We start from the raw sequence: 19233 nt of genomic DNA, 5'->3' as shown, positions 1-19233 counted from the left end.
AAGATGAACTCGGGGCATCCATTCCTCTCCGGATCAATGACATCTCCTTCCTGTTTTTCACCATCACTGATCTTTTCCATTGGTGTTGTTAAATGATCTGACTGGGCTGTGAGAGCTGATATTTCTGCCCTAAACTCTGGTTGCAGACTGTTCAAAAACAGGGTCTTTAATCCAGTTTTTGGAAAGCAGAGGCAGGCAGATCTCTTCGAGCTCAAGACCAACTGTACTACATATAGAGTTCTAGGGCAGTCAGGGCTACATAGAGATGCCCTGTCTCAAAACAACAACAACAAAATCTTTTCATTTCTTTTTCTCTCATTTTGCTTTGCTATGAACAGACTCAATTTAGATATATTTCATAGTAAAACATATAGCAAAGGAGCCATTAAAACAGCAAGACTGCAATGGGTCTTACTTATCAAATAAGACAACCGTTAATTTCTCCTTTAAAACAACAGCATGCATTTGGTTTTTAAAAGCAGGCATAAAAGTCCAAAGGGGAAACTAGTATTCATCTCATATAATTAAGCATTTAACTTGCCAATCTACACACAGCCAACCATTTACCAAGCTGATGATTTCAGAGGTCAAGACAGAACAGCAGTTCATAATATCTATGCTTACAGATGCACGTAAAGGACCCGTTAACTTTATCAGTTTATATTCTTTCTACAGCACACAGAAATCTATACATATCCAAGGCTGTTAAACCACAAATGCATCTAGAAAGACAAGTAGTTACATCTACAAGGTCCTAAGGATTTTTAAGTGGAAATTCAAATAACTAGTGTCATTTGCCTGACTTGGTTTAGGAGTAAATAGACACACCAAGTCAGGAACGGTGGCCCATGTCATCCCTCCACCTCTTGAGAGGTGGAGGCAGGAAGGCAAAGAGTTTAGGGAGCATGGGAGGAGTTGGCTGGGAGAGGAGGGGGATAGAAATGATGTTAATACAGTATACTCATGCATGAAATTCTCAAAAAAGAAATACCCTAATGGTACCTTCCGCCTCACTGCTACCTACTATGAATTTAGCATTACTGTTACAAAAAGACAAAGAGAAGAACCCATAAGCATTAAGGAAATGCATATGACCCCTAAGTCACCTTGACAAGATGGTAATGCAATGAACTGCCTTTCCTTTTAATATATATTTGGTTCAACTGGTGTGAAGGGAAAGGCGAGGAGTGTGTTAATTCAAGATTAGGTTCAGCCAGCCTACGCTACATGACACCCCATCTCAAAAGACCAAAACCAAACTAAACAAATCGACACTAGTAGAAAAATACATATGAATTTATTATTTTAGTTATTAAACAAGTTAACTTATCTTAAAAGTGATCCCTGCATGCATTTGAATGCGGCCACCATGAATTGAGACTTACAGATTACTGGGCATGGTGGCGCATGCCCTTAGCCCCGAGGCAGAGGCAGGCAGATCTCTGAGTTTGAAGTCGGCCTGGTCTACATAGTGAGTTCCAGGACAGCCAGAGCTACACAGAGAGAACCTGTCTCAAAACAAACAAATAAAAAGACTTACAGGCTTAGAATTGTGTTCAGCCTTAAGCGTCTCTCTCCAGCCTTGTCTGCTAGCTAGGCTGCTGTGAATGCCGGTACTCACCAAGACAAAGTAGTATGCCGTTAGAGCGGTACAATGGTGAATTACAAAAAACTTGTCGCCGATCACTTTCCAATTCAAAAGTATAATCAATAAGTCTGCAAGAAAGAAAAATGAGATATCACATTGGAAAAAAGCTGCTTGGGTTTATGAGTATTAATCTCATTGACCACTAACCCTTGGCTGTCCATTCTGACGCCACTGCGCTTAGTTCAGCCTTCAAGTCCCTGACTCCACCCACTTCCGCTCCCTTTACCTGCCTTGCCCTCCCCACAAAGGTCAAACTAGGGGAAGCTTCACAGCCTCAGAATCCAGCGGCCATACCCAACAGTACTAACAACTGCTAGAAGTATAAGCAAATAACTTGTTTCCAGAGTTAAACATGTTGAAAATATGATCAATCAAAAATAAGTTGAATGTAAGTTTAAGTTGTTGACTTTTAGTCCTATAGCAAGGTGTAAACAAGTAAAATATCAGTAAAAGGTACAAAATTATCCCTTCATATTTAAAATACTAATTTTTATTATTCGTTTCATTTATTTATTTTGAGAGAGAGCTCATGTAGCTCAACTAGCTTCTAATCTGCTATGTAGCTGAGGTTCACCTGGAACTCCTAATCTTCCTATTTCAATTCTGGGATTGCAGGCATAAACTACCTTATCATGTCCTCAACAGGAAAAAAAAAAAGATACAGATAATCGTTAAGGAAAACTAGTAAAACCACCAAGAACTATGACTATTCAAAAAGTCTACAAATAAAGGGAAGGCATCAATTTCTCATTAAGAGACTTGGTCTACGTATCATGACTCAAAAAATAGTTCAGTTTAACAAAACAGAAACTGATCAAAATATTAACATAACTGTTTCCCTTAGCAAATGGTTGAACATCAAACATAGACTGGGAAACTGAAGGCCCCTGAGGGTCACATTTGTGGCATTAGAGCCTCTAGGACATAGAGATTTCATTTTCAAAAGCAAACATTACTAGCACAAAACAAGATATAAGCATTTTGAAAGAGGATTCAAGTTGTAAATTTTAAAGAGAAACTAAATACTACCAGAAAAATAAGAATATCAATGAATACCTGTCTTTTGATATACATTTTCCCTGTCTGTTTTGGCTGCATTTTCCTTGGTCACAAGCTATGACCATTTTGTGGCATATTCTATAGAGACTGAGATGACCTTACTTTGTGTGATCAGTGTTTCATGGATTGTTATCTTATTTAGGAGAGTCTTAATAATAATTTTACTCTGTACTCGATCCCGGAACTGCTGAGGAAGCAACTCTGTAGAGTACCTGCCTAGCATGCATAAAGGCCCGGGTTTGGTCCACAGCACCACATGGTGGTACTTGCTTAATCTAGAAAGCCAAAAAGTAAGTTTCAAGCTTGCCACCATTGAAGGTTGTATTTTTTCCTGTACAGAACCTTAAAGCTAATTTTCAAATAAGCCAAAAGCATCAACAATAGATTCTTTGCATCACTCCACGAATAGTTTAACAAGTAACAAGCAATGAAAAAATGCTATCACATACCAGAAATGAGGTAGCCTGAAGCAGTTGCAATATTCAATTTCACAAGCGTTGAATCACCCCTATACATATTTAAAACAAAAACAAAACAAAAACCCACCACATTATCTTCTTAAACATTCAGACAGTTTTCTTTTTCATCTGATTTATTGAGACAAGGCTTCATGTGGTTCAGGCTGGCCTCAAACTTGCTAGGGCCAGCCTTCACTAGCTTCCCTGAAGTCTTGTCTCCACTTGCCCTGTGGGATCACAGGATACACCAGCACACCCGACACAGTCTGTGTTCTAATCACAGACCTGTTGCCCATCCTTCCCACAGAGTTTACTCAGAGGCTAAGTCAGCCTCCAGAATCTTCCTGATGATTAGTCATTGATTGTAGGTAGTCATTGATTGTAGGCATTTAAACTAGGCTGAAATCTAGGAAACCATCTAACACCAATCCACACTGGGGTTTGCAGTGTCAAAAAACAGAGCTCCTAAGGATGGTCAAGAACAGCCTATATATTTTCTGGAGTGCTTAGAACTATTCCAGAAGCTTCAATCCATGGGCACAACACACGGCGTGTTTTTGCTTTAAATGCAGAGGCAGCATCCACCAGTTTCAATGAGCTTTTGGAGGACACCTGAGAACCCACTGGCCTATGTGGGGAGTGGGTCAATAACAATTCTAGACTCCATTCTAAACCTATCTAAGCACAGTGTTTAGGTTAAGATAATACTTCTGACTGCACAAATAGACATAATTTTTTTACACATGCAAATACATATAGACTTATAAATGTGTTTTCATATGATTTGTTCATATAAGGACTGAAATAGAATTTTATATGCTGAGTTTTAAAATTCCTTACTCTGAATAAGGGACTCAAGTAAATGAAGAAATCATCTATTTCATCTCTGATTTTTTGAGGCAATACAGTCCTATCAATATTACTGTACTGAGGATGAGAGGGATTTGCCTATTACCTGAGAATATGATCAGAACAGGACAATTTGACCTGATGTTGTGACCAGGGTCACAGATGCATATCAATATAATGAATTTACTTTAAAATATTTTATTTCATTTATTATTAGTAATATATGTGTGTTGTGCATATGTGTATGACATCTGTGAGTATAGGTGTGCACATGCTACTGTGTGTGTGTGTGTGTGTGTGTGTGTGTGTGTGTGTGCAGGTCAGAGGACAACTTTCAGGAGTCTGCTCTTTCATTTCACTTTTTATGTGGTTCCAGGGTTTAAACTCAGGTTTCCAGCCTTGGGCACTAGCCTAGGATGACACATATTTGCTCCACGCCATCCTTCATATGATTTATAATATGTGTCACTTTAAAATTAACACAAAATAAAACTGTTAATAGTTGAACTAAAATGGAAATGAAGAAGAAAAGTCACATCTTCTTCATACATTCTGACCTTTAAATGCAAACCAGGAAAATTAGACCTGGAATAAATCACAGAACCAAAGGGGGGGGGGACAGCAAAATTCACATTAGGTTAAAGTTCACCAAGGCCAAGCTTGGCCAAGGAGCCGCACCTCTTTTTTTTTTTTTTTTTTTTTTAATAAAATGTACTTCTCAAAGGACTAGTTCTGTTTACAATCATGTTAGAAAAAAATAAACATGGGGGAATTCAAGCGACAATTTATTTAGATTAAGAATAAAAAAACCTGGTCAAGGTATAAAGTATGCTAAATTGAGTCACTTTGGAAAAAAATTCCTAATGAAAATGAATTAGCTAGTATGATCCTAAAGGGATAATTTTACACCTATGGCAGGGGTGGTATCCTTGTAGTCACATGGTGGTCGTCCAAACACCTGGTTAAACTGTCCTGTATTCCACAGAACACAGTCACCTCACATCAGTACTTCCCACACGCCTCTCCTTGACATGAAGCTAACTTAAATCTTCCTAAGTTGGCAAAATTTCTGCAATTGCAACCATATTTAATGTTTTCAGGAAGAGCCATCCTCATGGTTACCTTAGATTATTACATGTACTCAGTCATCATGTTTATAAGTGTTTCTCGTGTGATTTTAATCCCTCTTGCATGGCCATATGTAAATCTCTTTTCAATTCTCTGATGGCAAACAATAGGTCACCCACAAGTTCAAAGGCAAGTCTTTCGTGATTACTCCAGATGACTGCCCTAGCTCCATGATGACACTGTTTTGCTCACAACAGTGTTTGTAGTAACTTGGTTTTGCTCAAGTAATCATACTCTCATTGTTTTGGGGAGCAATTGCAATATGAAAGCAAAATGGCCCTCACCATTTGTGTTCACATCTAAAATCATTTTAATATAGTTGGCTGAAGTAGGACTGACTAGAAGCACTTCAATAAGGCATACATCAAAGATAATCGATGTTTTTTAAGTAATGCAAATGAGGCTGTTATTAATAATTCATAGCAAAGCATAAATCAAAATGAACAAGTGGGAAAGCGGCTCACCAGAGTGGATCAGCTATGGTAGGCTCATCAAAAAAGAAGAGGTATAAGCCAAAAATCCCAACCAGTAGAGAGTGGCACGTAGACACCACCCTGAAACGAAACAGGACACACGCACAGATCTCAGATTCCTTGCAATAAAGGACTCTTTCTCCAAGACATTTTCCATTCTGAAAAATTCACACCTCGAAGCATTAAAAGTTCAACGTGAAAGAGTGAAATGTGGGAGTAGTGTACATCTGAGGATGACTGAACACTGTCGTCCAGAGGGGACAGGGGCATGGCTCAGCAGCAGAGCACTTGCCTACCATGCATGAGGTTCTAGGTTCAATCCCCAGCACCATTCATATTTAATAATTAAGGGCCAGGGTGGTGGTGCACGCCTTTAATCCCAGCATTCAGAAGGCAGAGGCAGATGGATCTCTGTGAGTTTTGAGACCAGCCTGATCTATGTATCAAGTTCTATGGCAGTCAGAGTTATATGGTAAGACTCTCTCAAGAAACATCAACATCATCATCATCATCATCATCACAGTAATAATAATAATAATAATAATAATAATAGTAATAGTAATAAGTGTAGTCACTTAGAAATCATAGGGCCACAGCTTTCTTTTCAAGTGAACAAGTTCTATAATTCTGGGGGAACCATTTCTCTGTGTTAAGGTTCTAAAGTGGAAACCCACTTGATGACACTGTTGATAGCCTTGCCTAAACTGGCCCACGACCCTCCGACCTCCAAGTTCCATCCACAGCAGGACAGCTGCAGGAGAGAGCTTGCACCACCACCAGGCATTCAAACACTGCATCTACATCGCCACACAGAGGGCTTCCTGCAGCTGTTCAAAATCCTCTGAGGGGAAAGCATGGCCTCCCCTGAAGTCCTAAATAGTGATTAGTAACCGTATGTCAAAAACGTTTCCTTCTCAGCTCCCTCCCAGGACGGGTCAGCAGGTAAAAAGCACCTGTTGCTGAGCCTGAGTTCCAGAGGACCCACATGGTGGAGGGAGGAACTCTCCCAAAATCTACACACATGCAATGGTGTATGTGCCCACAAACATACAAATATACAGAAAGCATACAAACACTTAGGTTTCCTTTTGTAAAATAAAATCTGATTTTTAAATTTTATTTCTGTCACCCAGGCCTTAAGTGTTAACGGGTTAAATGGTAAGCGGAAGTGTGGTACGTTCTCAGACGGCTTAGTCAAAAGCTCTCCATATCCTGGGCAGACACTCCAAACCACCTATCAGTCTGTACCAGACTCTTCACTTCTACAGCTGAGTGCCGGGACAGCATTGGGGAGGTGGAGGCAGGAAAATCAGGAGGTTATTCTGAGCTATGTAGTGAGCTGCAGGCTAGCCTGGGCTACATGAACCTGTCTCAAAAATGCAAAATAACAACAATAAAAGTCTATACTTGCAGAAACTGCTGCTGGTAAACATTTGAAATTTTTATCTCTTTAAAACCATATTCCTGGAAAAGCAAAAATGTAGTAGCTAAAAAGAAACACCAAAGGGAAAGATTCCGAAAAAGCGTTGTCTGCGGTTTGGAGCATATGTCAAGTCTGGAGGCTGAGTCTTAAGACATAAATATGTACTTTAGAAATAGCCCAAATCTCCTTTGTACTCTTCATCTCTAAGTTCCAAGTATACAAGCTGGAGCAGGAAGCAGGAAAGAGAGAGACGAGAAAACGCTATTTGAACAGCTAAATGAATCTTGTATGAGGCCAGACAGACTCCTTCTTCAAAGCAGAACTTGGTTTCACATGTTATAATTTCCTGCATCACAAAACGGTGATGAGACTGAGTAACACAAAGTAGTTTCCAATTCCATTTTCATGTCTGCCTCTATCTCTCTGCACCCTCCCCATTTCTTTGGTTGGCAGCTACACACGATTCAAAAGCTTTTACATATTCTAACCACATTGAAAGGGAAACAAAAAGAGTTCGAAATTTACTCAGAAATTCTATCTCTCCCACCATTCTTTCTATCTTCAAATATTAGAAGAGGTTTTTTTTAAAAAAAAAAGATAGAAGAAAGATAAAATGTCATACAAGGAAAGTTTGAGAATTCTTACATCAGAAGATGTTGGGGCTGAAGGGATGGCTCAGTGGTTAGGAGTACTGGCTGCCCTTCCACAGCACAGGACTTCAATTCCCAGCACCCACACGGAGGCTCGCAACCAACCAATCTGTAACTCCAGTTCCAGGGGATCCAGCACCCCCTTCTGACCTCCACAGCCACTCATGAAGCATGTGGTGCACAGACACACGTGAAAGCACACATACAACACCCATACTACATAAAATAATAAAAATTTGAAAAAAGGATAAATCTAGAAGGCTATAAATTGTAATTAGAAGTTCATGATAGGGTTTACACTCTGCCCTCTAGTCTGTAAAATCCAATCAAATTGCATGTGGCTAACTTGCATGGGCTATTCACAACTCCAAGAAATATGTTCTTTTACTATCACCACAAAAGAATACATGTTTATTGTTGTGAATTTTTCAGAGAGGGATGTAAACCAGAACTTCCTAGAGTCATCGAAAGTGAAAAATCTGTCCCTAGCATTTTTCTTTTATGTATATGGATGTTTTGCTTGCATGCGTGCCTACTGCCCTGGGAAGCCAGAAGGCGGCGTCAGAATCCACGGGACTGGAGTTACAGAAGGTGTGAACTGAGATGTGGGTGCCAGAAACCTGAACCCAGGTCCTCTGGAAAAGCAGCCACTGCTCTTAAGCACTGAGCCACCCCCAGCCCCAACATCTTCTGATGTAAGAATTCTCAAACTTTCCTTGTATGACATTTTGTCTTTCTTCTAGCCCCAAGACCACACAAAAATTTTGACCTTGATCTTTTTTTAAAAACCTAAAGGAAGACTTTTTCACTTCATAAAACTATTTTTAAATCAATCCATTGTGTTTTCATGGCTTTACCTTGAGTTCCATTCAATCTTCTTCTCGATGCTAAGACTATTATAACCTGGAGAGACTTTTGCTGAAAACCAGTAACTTATAAAGTGGAAAAGAACCTGGAAGACGGCAAAGCTACCACAAACAGTGCCGGCGACCAGCTCGGGGTTGGCTTCCATAGTTCTTCAACCTGTCAAGAGAAAGGACGCCCTAAGTTGCTGCCGCACAATAAGCCTATAATATTTTTCAAAATCTTAACAAGTATACATTTATCTCAGTATTTTTAATACACCTATAAGAATATAAGAAAAATTTCAGCCTAAGGAAAACAAACCGAGAATTTGCAAGCCTCCTGTTTCTCCGCATTTACCATCTGTGTGTCAAGTGTCACACATCTGTTATTTAAAACAAAAATACTTTAAGGTACCCTAGTACCTTAAAGATCTCCATGTCATAAAAAAAAAATTTTATACATCACAATTCAAACTTATCTAATCTTAGGAGTTTAACGTTAAGAGGAAATTTCAATTGATGCAATTGAAATTATTCTTTTAACAATATTGTTTTAATTCTATTTAGATAAATTGATTACTCTTTGACTCAATATTCTCATCTATAAATTGAGAGTTGATCGGGTAATTTCTAAGAAATATTTAAGCCCCAAATAATAGAACATTGCCTACAACGACAAACAAAAAATAAATTACAAAGTTAAAAACTGATTGCTTTTATGAGACACAATGTTGAAGACAAAATTTACATCTTAAGAAGAAGTAAGTAATTAAAAAGAACCATAGAGGCTGAGAGACGGTTCAGCAGTTATGAGCCCTTGCTTACTCCTGCAGAGGACGGGGGTGGGGGGGTGGGGGGGTGTGACTCTTAGCACCCACATCCAGTGACTTTCAACCACCTGTCATTTCAGGTCCACAGAATCTAACACCCTCTTGTGGCCTCAACAGGTACTGCACTACCATACACAAGCCCACAAGCATGCACACAACTAAAAATCAAATAAATCTTAAACACACACACACACACACACACACACACACACACACACACACACACACACATCACTGTGACTTTAAGTTACTGATAATGTTAACATTTTTCCTTAGACCAAAAGCTTCCATGGCTTTTTGTCTCTTTTATCATACTTTTTTTTTTTTAAAGGAGCTTTGGGTTTTAAGGACAGTTAGTGAAAAGAATAGCATACACACACACACACACACACACACACACACACACACACACACACACACACACACTTGAAGTATGTTTTCTATGTTGCTGGGCTGAACTTTTATTTGGCTCCTAAAAATAATCTTAAGGCCGGGCGTAGTGGGACAGGTCTTCAATCCCAGCACTCGGAAGGCAGAAGCAGGTAGGCAACAATGATTTTGAGGCCAGCCTGATCTACATAGTGAGATCCAGGAGCCAGAACCATACAGCCATATATTTTCCTGAGACCCTGTCTCGCAGGGAGAAAAAAAAAAAAATCTTAGGTACATTCAGCCCCAAAGAGCTGTGGCATCTGTTTCTATCCAGCAGTTGAGTGTTTCTACCTTTGACAGGGCCGGTCCTCAGATGAGAGGAAAATGAATCAATACACATTTTCAAGCTCCTAATTTGAAGAAATAAAGTCACTTACTGAAGCCAATTCACCAGAGAAAAACCAAGTCATTGCCTGAGCTAGCAATAACCCCACTTCATCCCCTGCCAACCAGGACATCATAATTTGAATCAGTCTCCCATGGGGCTCCTTCTGACAGAATTCATGTCTGTAATGAATTATACCCCCCCATCACTACCTCTCTCTCTGAGTGTATGCTTGGTAAAATTGATACTGCATTTCTTCTCTGTACGACTCCATTAACTTTATTGCTCATTTACTTTTTATATTTTTTTTTATTTCAATGTGTGTGTACTAGGCATTAGAAAAATTAATTTGTGGCCTTTTAGCTTAGGCTTACTATTAACCAAATAATACATAAAAGTAAGCTTTGTGCATCAACTAAGTGTGTTAGTACTTGATTATGTGCAACGTCGTAAGGAAGGAAAAGTGCCTTTCTAAAGGCAAAGCAAGCACAAACCCGGCGGCCAGGTGGAGGGCTAATTAAAGAAAATGGAATCAGGAAGCAGAAGGTTCTGAGAGTCTACGCCAGTGGTTCTCAACATGTAGGTCACGACCCCTTTGGGGTTTGCATACCCGGCATCCTGCACATCAGATATTTACATTACGATTCATAATAGTAGCAAAATTATAGTTATGAAGTAGCAACAAAGTAATGTTATGGTTGGGGGTCACCACAACACGAGGAAATGTACTGAAGGTTCACAGCATTAGGCAGGTGAGAAGCACTGCTCTGAGCACAATTGTGAGGGTGATTTGATGAAGGCTTGGGACGCTGGTCCTGGAGCATGGGCTGCTGGCAGACTCCATTAAAATTCAATGTATACACAAGCATTTCTTGAATGTTTCCTGAAAGTTCTTATAAAACTTACCACACATTACCAGGTTTGTGAATTATTAATTAACTAATACACTAAATAAGGCATTCTAACAATCCACCATCAAGAAATGCATTATGGGGCCAGGCTTGAAAATGCAGGCCTTTATTCCCAGTGGTCACGCCTCTAATCCTAGCATGAGGGAGGCAGGGGTAGGTAGATTTCTGTGAGTTCAAGGCCACCTGGTCTATATAACAAGACCCTGTCTCAAAAGAAAAGACAGAGGGGAGGGGGGAGAAGGGAGAAAGAGAGAAATAGTATGGGCTCAAAGGGGACTCTGTGGGTCAGGATACTTGTCACCAAACCTGGCAACCAAGTTCCACCCCTAGGATCCACATGGTGTCAAGAGAGACTTTAACTCCCATAACCTGTCCTCTGACCTCCACATGTATGCCTTCGCACATATTCATGTGTGCATAGAAACACACAGAGACACACATTAAATACATATGATTTTTAAAAACAATTATTCCCCTCAAGTCTTAGATTTTGTGAATTATTTGTTATAGTGAATGATATGCTATATCTTTTAAAAGATTTATTATTTCATGTGTATTAGTATTTTCCCTGCAAGTATGCACACTCGGTGCATCCCTGGTGCCTGCAGAGACCAGAAGACGGCATCGGATCTCCTGGTATTAGAGTTATGGATGGCTGTCAGTCCTCAGGTGGGTGCTGAGGTTAGAATCCAGGTCCTCTGCAAGGATAAGTGCTTTTAACTGATGAGTCATCTCCAACCCCCAATATTTTATATTTTCAACAGACTTATTTTCTTTTTTTCTTGGGTTATATGATGAGAGTATTTCTTTGCCAAAAAAAAAAAAAGTTTCATCTATAACTAAACAAAGAGCACCATATATTTTCAAGCTGTGACTTCTATTAAAGGCTCAGCAGACAGAAGCTAATTAAATTGTTGTACTCTCAGCTCTGCTTTTTAATAAGCAGCTGCTTGCTTAATCAGTCATGCCAAATCGAGGACTCATCTAGAGATCATTACAAATGTCCCGTCCCCCCCCCCAAAACTAAGGCCTTTTGGTAGAGTAATTGCCCCTGTTCATTCACTTCAGGTGCCTGAATCAGACGATGGAATGGTAAAACTGGACAGAGCAAATGATGCCTAATATTAGCCTGGATAAAGGGCCTTTTCGGACTTGGCAATCACTAAGCCTTGGCGATCACTGAGAGAGTGGAGAAGCATTAAGCCTCATTCACGCACCTCTACATGTGGCAGCATCTGGTAGGAAGCTAGGAAGCCGTCCTAGAGGGAGCTGTCCTAGAAAAAAAGCGGCTGAAACAGACATGAGAAATGAACGAGACTTAAGAAATGAATTCTACCATATCATTAGCTGTCGTGATTCACAGGAATTGTGGACACTAAAGAAACTTCCACTGTCTTGCTGAGTATAATGATGCTTGCTGGTCCTTTTCCCACAAGATGCACAAACTTTCAGGAGCTGTGTCTCAGGTCAAGAACAAGCCTAGACCTCTCTCCTCACTACAAAAGCCCTCCTCTGCAGAAGGACATTTACTCTCATTTCTGGAGGCATGGCCCTGGAAATAACAGAAAGGGCTGATTACGTCTTCACTTCAGAACCAACAAGACATCCTACATCTGTCACTTGTCAGCTACATACCCGGCTTGGGGTTGGTGTTTGGAGTGCTAAATGGGGGACATTTGTGAGTCAGTAAGACAAGGGTCTCTATCAAAAATCCTAAAGTTCAGGGTGCTATGGGATGCTCCTTGATCACTAGAATTAATACCTAGCAGAGATTGTGCATAGTGAAGAGATATCAAATGGTATCCAAAGACTTGTCCCGGGTTTCGGCACCAAGGTAACACGTTTTCTGTATCCCAATAACAGGTTTCTCCGACGACGACGCAGTAAGCCAGATCAAGCCGAATTGAAAATGTAAAAGACCAGATTTATTTGGGCAAAGCAGCTCAAGGGTGGCCCCCCAAGTCCCCAGAGATGGAGGCAGGAGAAGGGGCAGAAGAAAACCACATGGCCGATCTAAGGCAGGGTGCTTAAATACCCCATAGGTGCTGGGTGACGGATCTGACACAAGCCGGGTCTGTGTCCGATTATTGTGCACTTTTAGATGGGGTCGTGGGCTGCTGGCAACTTCCGGGGAGGAGCTGCCAGCCCGCCACCAAGAATGGGGAACTGGGCTTTTGGCGCTTTTCCTTGTTGGAGATTCTCTAAGGGCGGGGTTTGGAGAGAGATGGCGCTCCCTGGAGTGAGTTGGAGGTTTTGCTTGAACAAGCTGAATAAAAGAGAGGCTGATAAAGAAAAAAGCATTCTCTTTGTGTATAGATGTGTGTGGGCATGTAGGTGTGCGGAGGCCAGAAGACAACTTTTGGGGTCAGTCCTCGGGAGCCATCTACTCTGTCTTTCATTTGTTTGTTGGTTTGGTTTGGTTTTTTGAGACATGCTGTCTCATTGGCCTGGAGCTAGCCCAAGTAATCTATACTAGCTAGACAGTGAGCCTCGGGGTCTGCCTGTCTCTTGACTCCCAGAACTGCTCTTTTTTTTCCCTCTTTACTCATGGGTTCTGAGAATCAAACTTAGGTCCTCCTGTTTGTCTGGTAAGCACCATACCAGGCAAGAGCCACCCTCCCGGCCCAAGACTTCCCCCTTTATTTCAACTCCAACTGGACGGATGCTTTGCAGCTGAAGCTCAAACAGCCCAGCTCCATGCAGTGGTTTAGAACCAGCCACTCACCCCCCACAACTCCGACTCTCATTCCCCTCAGTTCAGCGTTCACATGTTTGAATCACTAAAGCCATTCCCATGCAGACACACAACAAGTAGGAACCACTGCCATGATGTTTACTTGTAAAAACCCTTAAAGGGGGCTGGGATAGGGCTGCGTGTTTGTCTTTAAGACCAGCAGGGCAGAAGGAAGCTGAGAACAATGCGCCACTCATGCTTAGCATTCCTTTTCCATCCCCAGCTAGCTCCCTTCCCTGTTTCCCACATTTATTCCAGATACATCCACCACCAAATCTCAAGTTGTGCCTCTCTTCTGTTAGACGTATTTTTTTCCCCATTTTTCACAAGCAAATGAAGGCTACTTGGCATGAACTCTCGACATTGTTCACTGCCTCGTTCCACCCCGAACCGTTTCTCTGTACACTAGACCCTGCTTGGTTATGCATTCCTCACTCCTAATACAGCTCTCCTTACGTACAGCTCCAGCACTCACTTCCTATTGCACCAGCTCTGGGTGGCTCCACATGGGATCACACAGGTCCCATGCCCCTGTCTGGCCCAAAACGAACTAGCCTAAAGCAGCCCTATCTCCATGGTTACACAGCTCAGTGGACGGCACTATCCTACTTCCCATTTCCCAACCTACATCAGCTCAGCCATCCCTGATGCCTTCCGGTGTTACCCCCACAAGTGACCAAACAGCAACTCCTAAGGGCCTAGAGGATGTCAAATGAAGGAAGGGCAACTTGATTCCAGCAAAGTTCCAAACTCTTCTCAGGATGGACTGATGGCTAACTTGAAAAAAATGTGACTGGCTAGCAAAACTTGGTGAATCCTAAGCTGGCTAAAACCTAGAAGCTGGATGTAAACCTGTAAGAAGTAGACTTGAGAGCTAGCTCCTCCTGATGTCGATGGGTTTCCCCTTGGGGCCATTTCAGTGAGTCCATTTTGACAACCATCTATCTATCTGCTAACGACTTAATCTGCACAGAACATACAGCAGTGAAGACAGTATATACACCAGGTCATACAAAGAACTGGGTCTCTCTCCTAGTTGACATGATGACTCCCGGTCACAAAGGAAAAATACGGTTAGGTACACTCAAGAAACCAGGGGGAGAGAGTGAGAGAGAGTCTTAATATTTTAAGTGGCACAAATCAATGAGAGATAACAGTATAATAAATAAATCATGCCCAAGGAAACAAACCTCAGACTCACAATCAGGCAGGGAAGAGTTGACCTTTCCATCAAAGTGTGAGTCTGAGTAGCCTTTTACTCAGTAATCACACAGTAGAGAACTGTTAAAACAGTGGTCTTCAGAAACACACCCCACTGGGAAGAGTCACTGGGCTCTGGAATGCGAGTTCTCCAGAAGGACTTGAGAAGAACTGGGAGGGGAGCTCGGTGGGTTAGGTCTTCCCTAGCATGAGTGAAGCTTTGTTTTCTAAACCTAGCACCATATAAAGCAGGCATGGCGGCTGACAGATGCCTGCTACCCTGGCACAGTTGGCAGCTGTGTGACCCTGGCCAAACTACTGAGCTCGTCTTAACTGAATCTCGGTTTCCTCATCCCATACTGGACACAACAGCAAACCTTGCATGGCTCTCATGGGGCCTGGTGTCACTCCGGCCAAGAGGTAAGAGCCTCTGTCAGCCACACCTGGACCTGAACTCATCCCCGTTTTTATCAGCCCACACTAAAAATGTCAGCAGCATCCACTGCCGTATCTTCACCATGCTCCCACAATTCCTTCTAGTCACCAGACCCAGCCCATCCGCGTGCTCCCTAGAACTGCTGCTCCATACCCAGAATGCAGCACCACACCCTTGGCGTCTCTTCCTAGCACCCTGAAGACATCCTCTTCTCCTACAGCTCTCAGTGCAGTCTGGTCTTACACTTTACTGAGATGTGGTCCAGGTCCCTGCTTTGCTCATGGTCTCTCCTTCAGGCCTTCCTCCTCTATTCCCGCCTCACTAAAACACCAATATTCCTTTAGGTTTTACCAAGGACCCATGCCACCCACCCTCTTCTTATCTGTATCATCTTCTAACCTGTGTACTTCCTGCCACACAGAGACACTGGCCCCAGCTCACTGGCGTCCTTAAGCCTGTCATCATCTTGAGTAACTCGCTGTCCATCTAGACAGCCCAGCATCTTTGACGGAGTCCTTTAAGCTCACCTGGAATAGCACTTGTGTGCCATTTCAACCATGCAGACTCCAGACTTCACCGTCATGTTACGCCTCCAAAACAGTGTTGAAGTGTTGTCTTTGTTGACCTCAGCTTCCTTTCCTTCGAGACTGTTCTGAATGACACTTTCAAATCCTCCAATCACTCATTGCTCCTTTACCCCGTGAGCCCTTTGACCTTTATTAACTTCAGTCTTTTGACATTCCAACACATCATGATGTTGTCATCAGTGTGGAACTGAGAACGACACAACTGACTTACAAACCAAAAACTACCACACACACACACACACACACACACACACACACACACACACACACACACCACCTTAGTGTTTTCATTAAGTTTCTGGTTTTCTAGGGGGCTGTACAGTGGACAGTGGATACACTTGGGAGCCCATCATTTCAGTAACAACCTTACTAACTAACACCCTCTAACTCCCTTGTCAGTGGCTGGCAAAGTCCAAACTCTGGATATGTCCAGTTATTTACTCAGCAATGAGTCCCGAATGAGCACTGGTGCAGGCCACGGTGGTGGTCTGAAAAAGAAATGTCCCCGGAAGCCTCTGGCATTTGAACACTTGATCCCTGGTTGGGGCTTTGTTTGTGGAGGTTTAGGAGGTGTGGCCTGGCTAGAGGAAGTCTGTCACTAGGGGCAGGCTTTCAGGGGTTGCCCACTTGAGTTCCCTCTCTGGCTCATGTCTGTGGTTTCACAATGTTAGCTCTGGCATCCTGTTCCAGGTACCACAGCCAATGCCTGCCGCCACGCTGTCCCCACCATTGTGGACTCTAACCCTCTGGAACAGTAAGTTGAACTAAACTCTTTTCTCCTATAATAAGGTGCCTTAGTCATGCTGTTTTATCACAGCACAGAAAAGGAACTAACACAGCAACCATATGCCAGAAGGGATTGAAATTAGTGAGCATGAAATAATACAAGGCCCCAACAGTCCTCTAGACTACCCTGCTCTATAAGCACACTGCCCTGGCCTACTAACCTCATGTTTCACAGGAAAACTCCAAACCTCTAGCTGTCTCCTCCATTACAACAGATAACCCCAGCCTTCCGCACAAAAATAAAAGAATCCAAGCTATGAAAATCTTCAGGCTCCGTTGCCAAGCACACAAACACTTGCATCATCTGCCCTATCTGTCTGCCTACCTGGAGCCTGCCTCTTTCACCAGAGTGCTTCGGAGCCATCCCTTCAGGCCTCCTCGGTATATCCTCCTCCTCCTTAATTGGCTATCATAGCTTTCTTTCTTTTTTTTTTTAACATTTTAATTTATTTCGTGTGTACATGTGTAAATGTATATGGGCACACACATAACACACATGAGTAGAGGTCAGAGGACACCTTGCAGAGAAATCACGTCTCTCCTTCCACCCTGTGGATCCTGGGACTCGGAGTCTGGTAGGTCCTCAGGCTTGGTAGCAGGTGCCTTTATCCACCAAACTGTCATGTCGGCCCCTGTATTAACTTTGTGAAAAGTTCAAATCCCCAGTAAAAACAGATGCCAACAGATCCATTGCCTCTTCTTTGATTCTGGGAATGAATATTGTCAACCTGACAGGATATAGAACCACCTTGGAGATAAACCTCTAGGCATATCTGAGGAAATCTGTAGACCAGGTTAATTAAGGTGGGAAGAACCACCTTAAATGTGGACTACACCGCTTACTGCAGAAAAGGAGAAAGTGAGCTGAGCACCTGCGTTCATCTCTTTGCAAATGAGTTTGGGTTTGCACAAGACAGTGCCTTCCAAGGGTGGAGCTCTTGCCCTCAGGGCACCTCTCCTCTGGTCTGGCTGGAGAGCAGGCAGAGCCTCTTTAATCATGCCAATCTCACACATTATCTTTGTGTGCCTGGTCTGCAACTTTAAACTCCCTCCTCACTACACCGTGGGGCTCGTTTTCCCTTTCTCCTACTTCCTGACTCTGGGCACAGTGTAACCTGGTACTTCATGCCTCTGCCTCCGCGCCTTTCCAATCATGATGGACAGCGGTGAGACGTGTAACCACCATAATCGCCGTCCCTCTCCTCAATCTTCTCTCTGGCTTCCCTTCCCGGCTAGCATTCTCTTGCTCCACCCACCCCTGTACGAGGTTCTAGGAAGGCCTGTCCCTTCTTTCGCAGACACACTTGCCATCATTCCCATCTCACTTTTCAGCCCTCGCCATCCTTATCCCCATCCTCATCACTCTCCGACGCCAGCCGGCCGCTGCTAGTGATTACATCAACAGGGACTCAGCTGGTGCACCACCCGAGCTCCCAGCAACATCAGACTTCCCCACTGACCCTCCTGCAAACTCTCTGTGTTCCATGTCCTCCTAACCCCGCGCTTCCCTACTCGGCCATCGCATAAGGGAATTCTCTAGGTTACTTGGCCTCCTTCCCTCTAACTTGCCCCCCCTGCACCCCCCTCTCCGCACCCCCGCCCCCGTGATTCCTGAGGTACACAGAGCTAGCTTCTACTTGTCCTTACTACACGAGTCTTGAAGCCATCTCAAACAAGGTCACAACTTCACCTCTAAGTCATCCCCATGTCCCCTGCTTCCAGCACCTTCCATTGTGCTACCATACCCAACTACCATGAGGTCCTATGGATTTACTCCTTAAATAGCTTTCAAAAAGATCTCTCTCTCCTCTCCTCTCCTCTCCTCTCCTCTTCCTCTCTCTCTCTCTCTCTCTCTCTCTCTCTCTCTCTCTCTCCCCTCCCTCCCTCCCTCCTCCCTTTTTCTAGCATGTGTCCACACTGGTCTCCTTACTGTGAAGGACTGGAAGGCTCAGGGGAATCTTCTGTGAGAGCATCTCCAATTATGTCACCTCTAAGCCTATCATCAAAAATCCTTATTTCCCAAGGCTCTCCTGAGGAAGACCCTGCCTTCCCCTGGCTCACCCAGCACTTGCCCTCACTTGCTGCTTCTCCAACTGTATGACCCTGTTGCTGTTATTGAAGACTCGGGGTTCCCTTCTCCCTCCATGAGGCCCTCGCACATCCTATTCCCCAACTCCCAAACCTGCTCCCACACTCCCAACTTAACTCCATGGCTCTTCAGCAACGGGACAACGCTCAATTCCTCATGGGAGGCTTCTCTGAACTTTGTCAACAATCCTTTATAGCTGCAACTCAGACAAATGTGTGTGCCATAAGGACGGAAGGCTGGCCACGTTTCCCTCACCACATCTAACGTATGGTCTGCCATAAGTGCACAGCATGTGTTCAATGTCTATTAATAATGACATTCCCATTCCTTTTGTTCCTTTTATTGTTTATTTTTATTTATTCTTTGACAG

General features: G+C 43.0%; 1 protein-coding gene across 1 annotated transcript in view; it reads right to left on the bottom strand.

Annotated features, from left to right (window-relative positions):
* Positions 1 to 19233, bottom strand: part of LOC114700457 (TLC domain-containing protein 4-like) — a 66335-nt gene that overhangs the window by 14532 nt on the left and 32570 nt on the right. Inside the window, exons 4-7 of the mRNA XM_037207268.1 lie at positions 8546 to 8711; positions 5607 to 5696; positions 3157 to 3215; positions 1622 to 1716 (exon numbers count right to left, since the gene is read on the bottom strand). Of these exons, the coding sequence (XP_037063163.1) occupies positions 1622 to 1716; positions 3157 to 3215; positions 5607 to 5696; positions 8546 to 8700 (399 nt within the window). The 5' untranslated portion in view covers positions 8701 to 8711. The remainder of the gene's footprint in view (positions 1 to 1621; positions 1717 to 3156; positions 3216 to 5606; positions 5697 to 8545; positions 8712 to 19233) is intronic.

This window comes from Peromyscus leucopus, chromosome 6 (assembly GCF_004664715.2).
Source record: "Peromyscus leucopus breed LL Stock chromosome 6, UCI_PerLeu_2.1, whole genome shotgun sequence".
Lineage (NCBI taxonomy): Eukaryota > Metazoa > Chordata > Mammalia > Rodentia > Cricetidae > Peromyscus > Peromyscus leucopus.
This window is presented reverse-complemented; position numbering and strand designations above follow the sequence as displayed.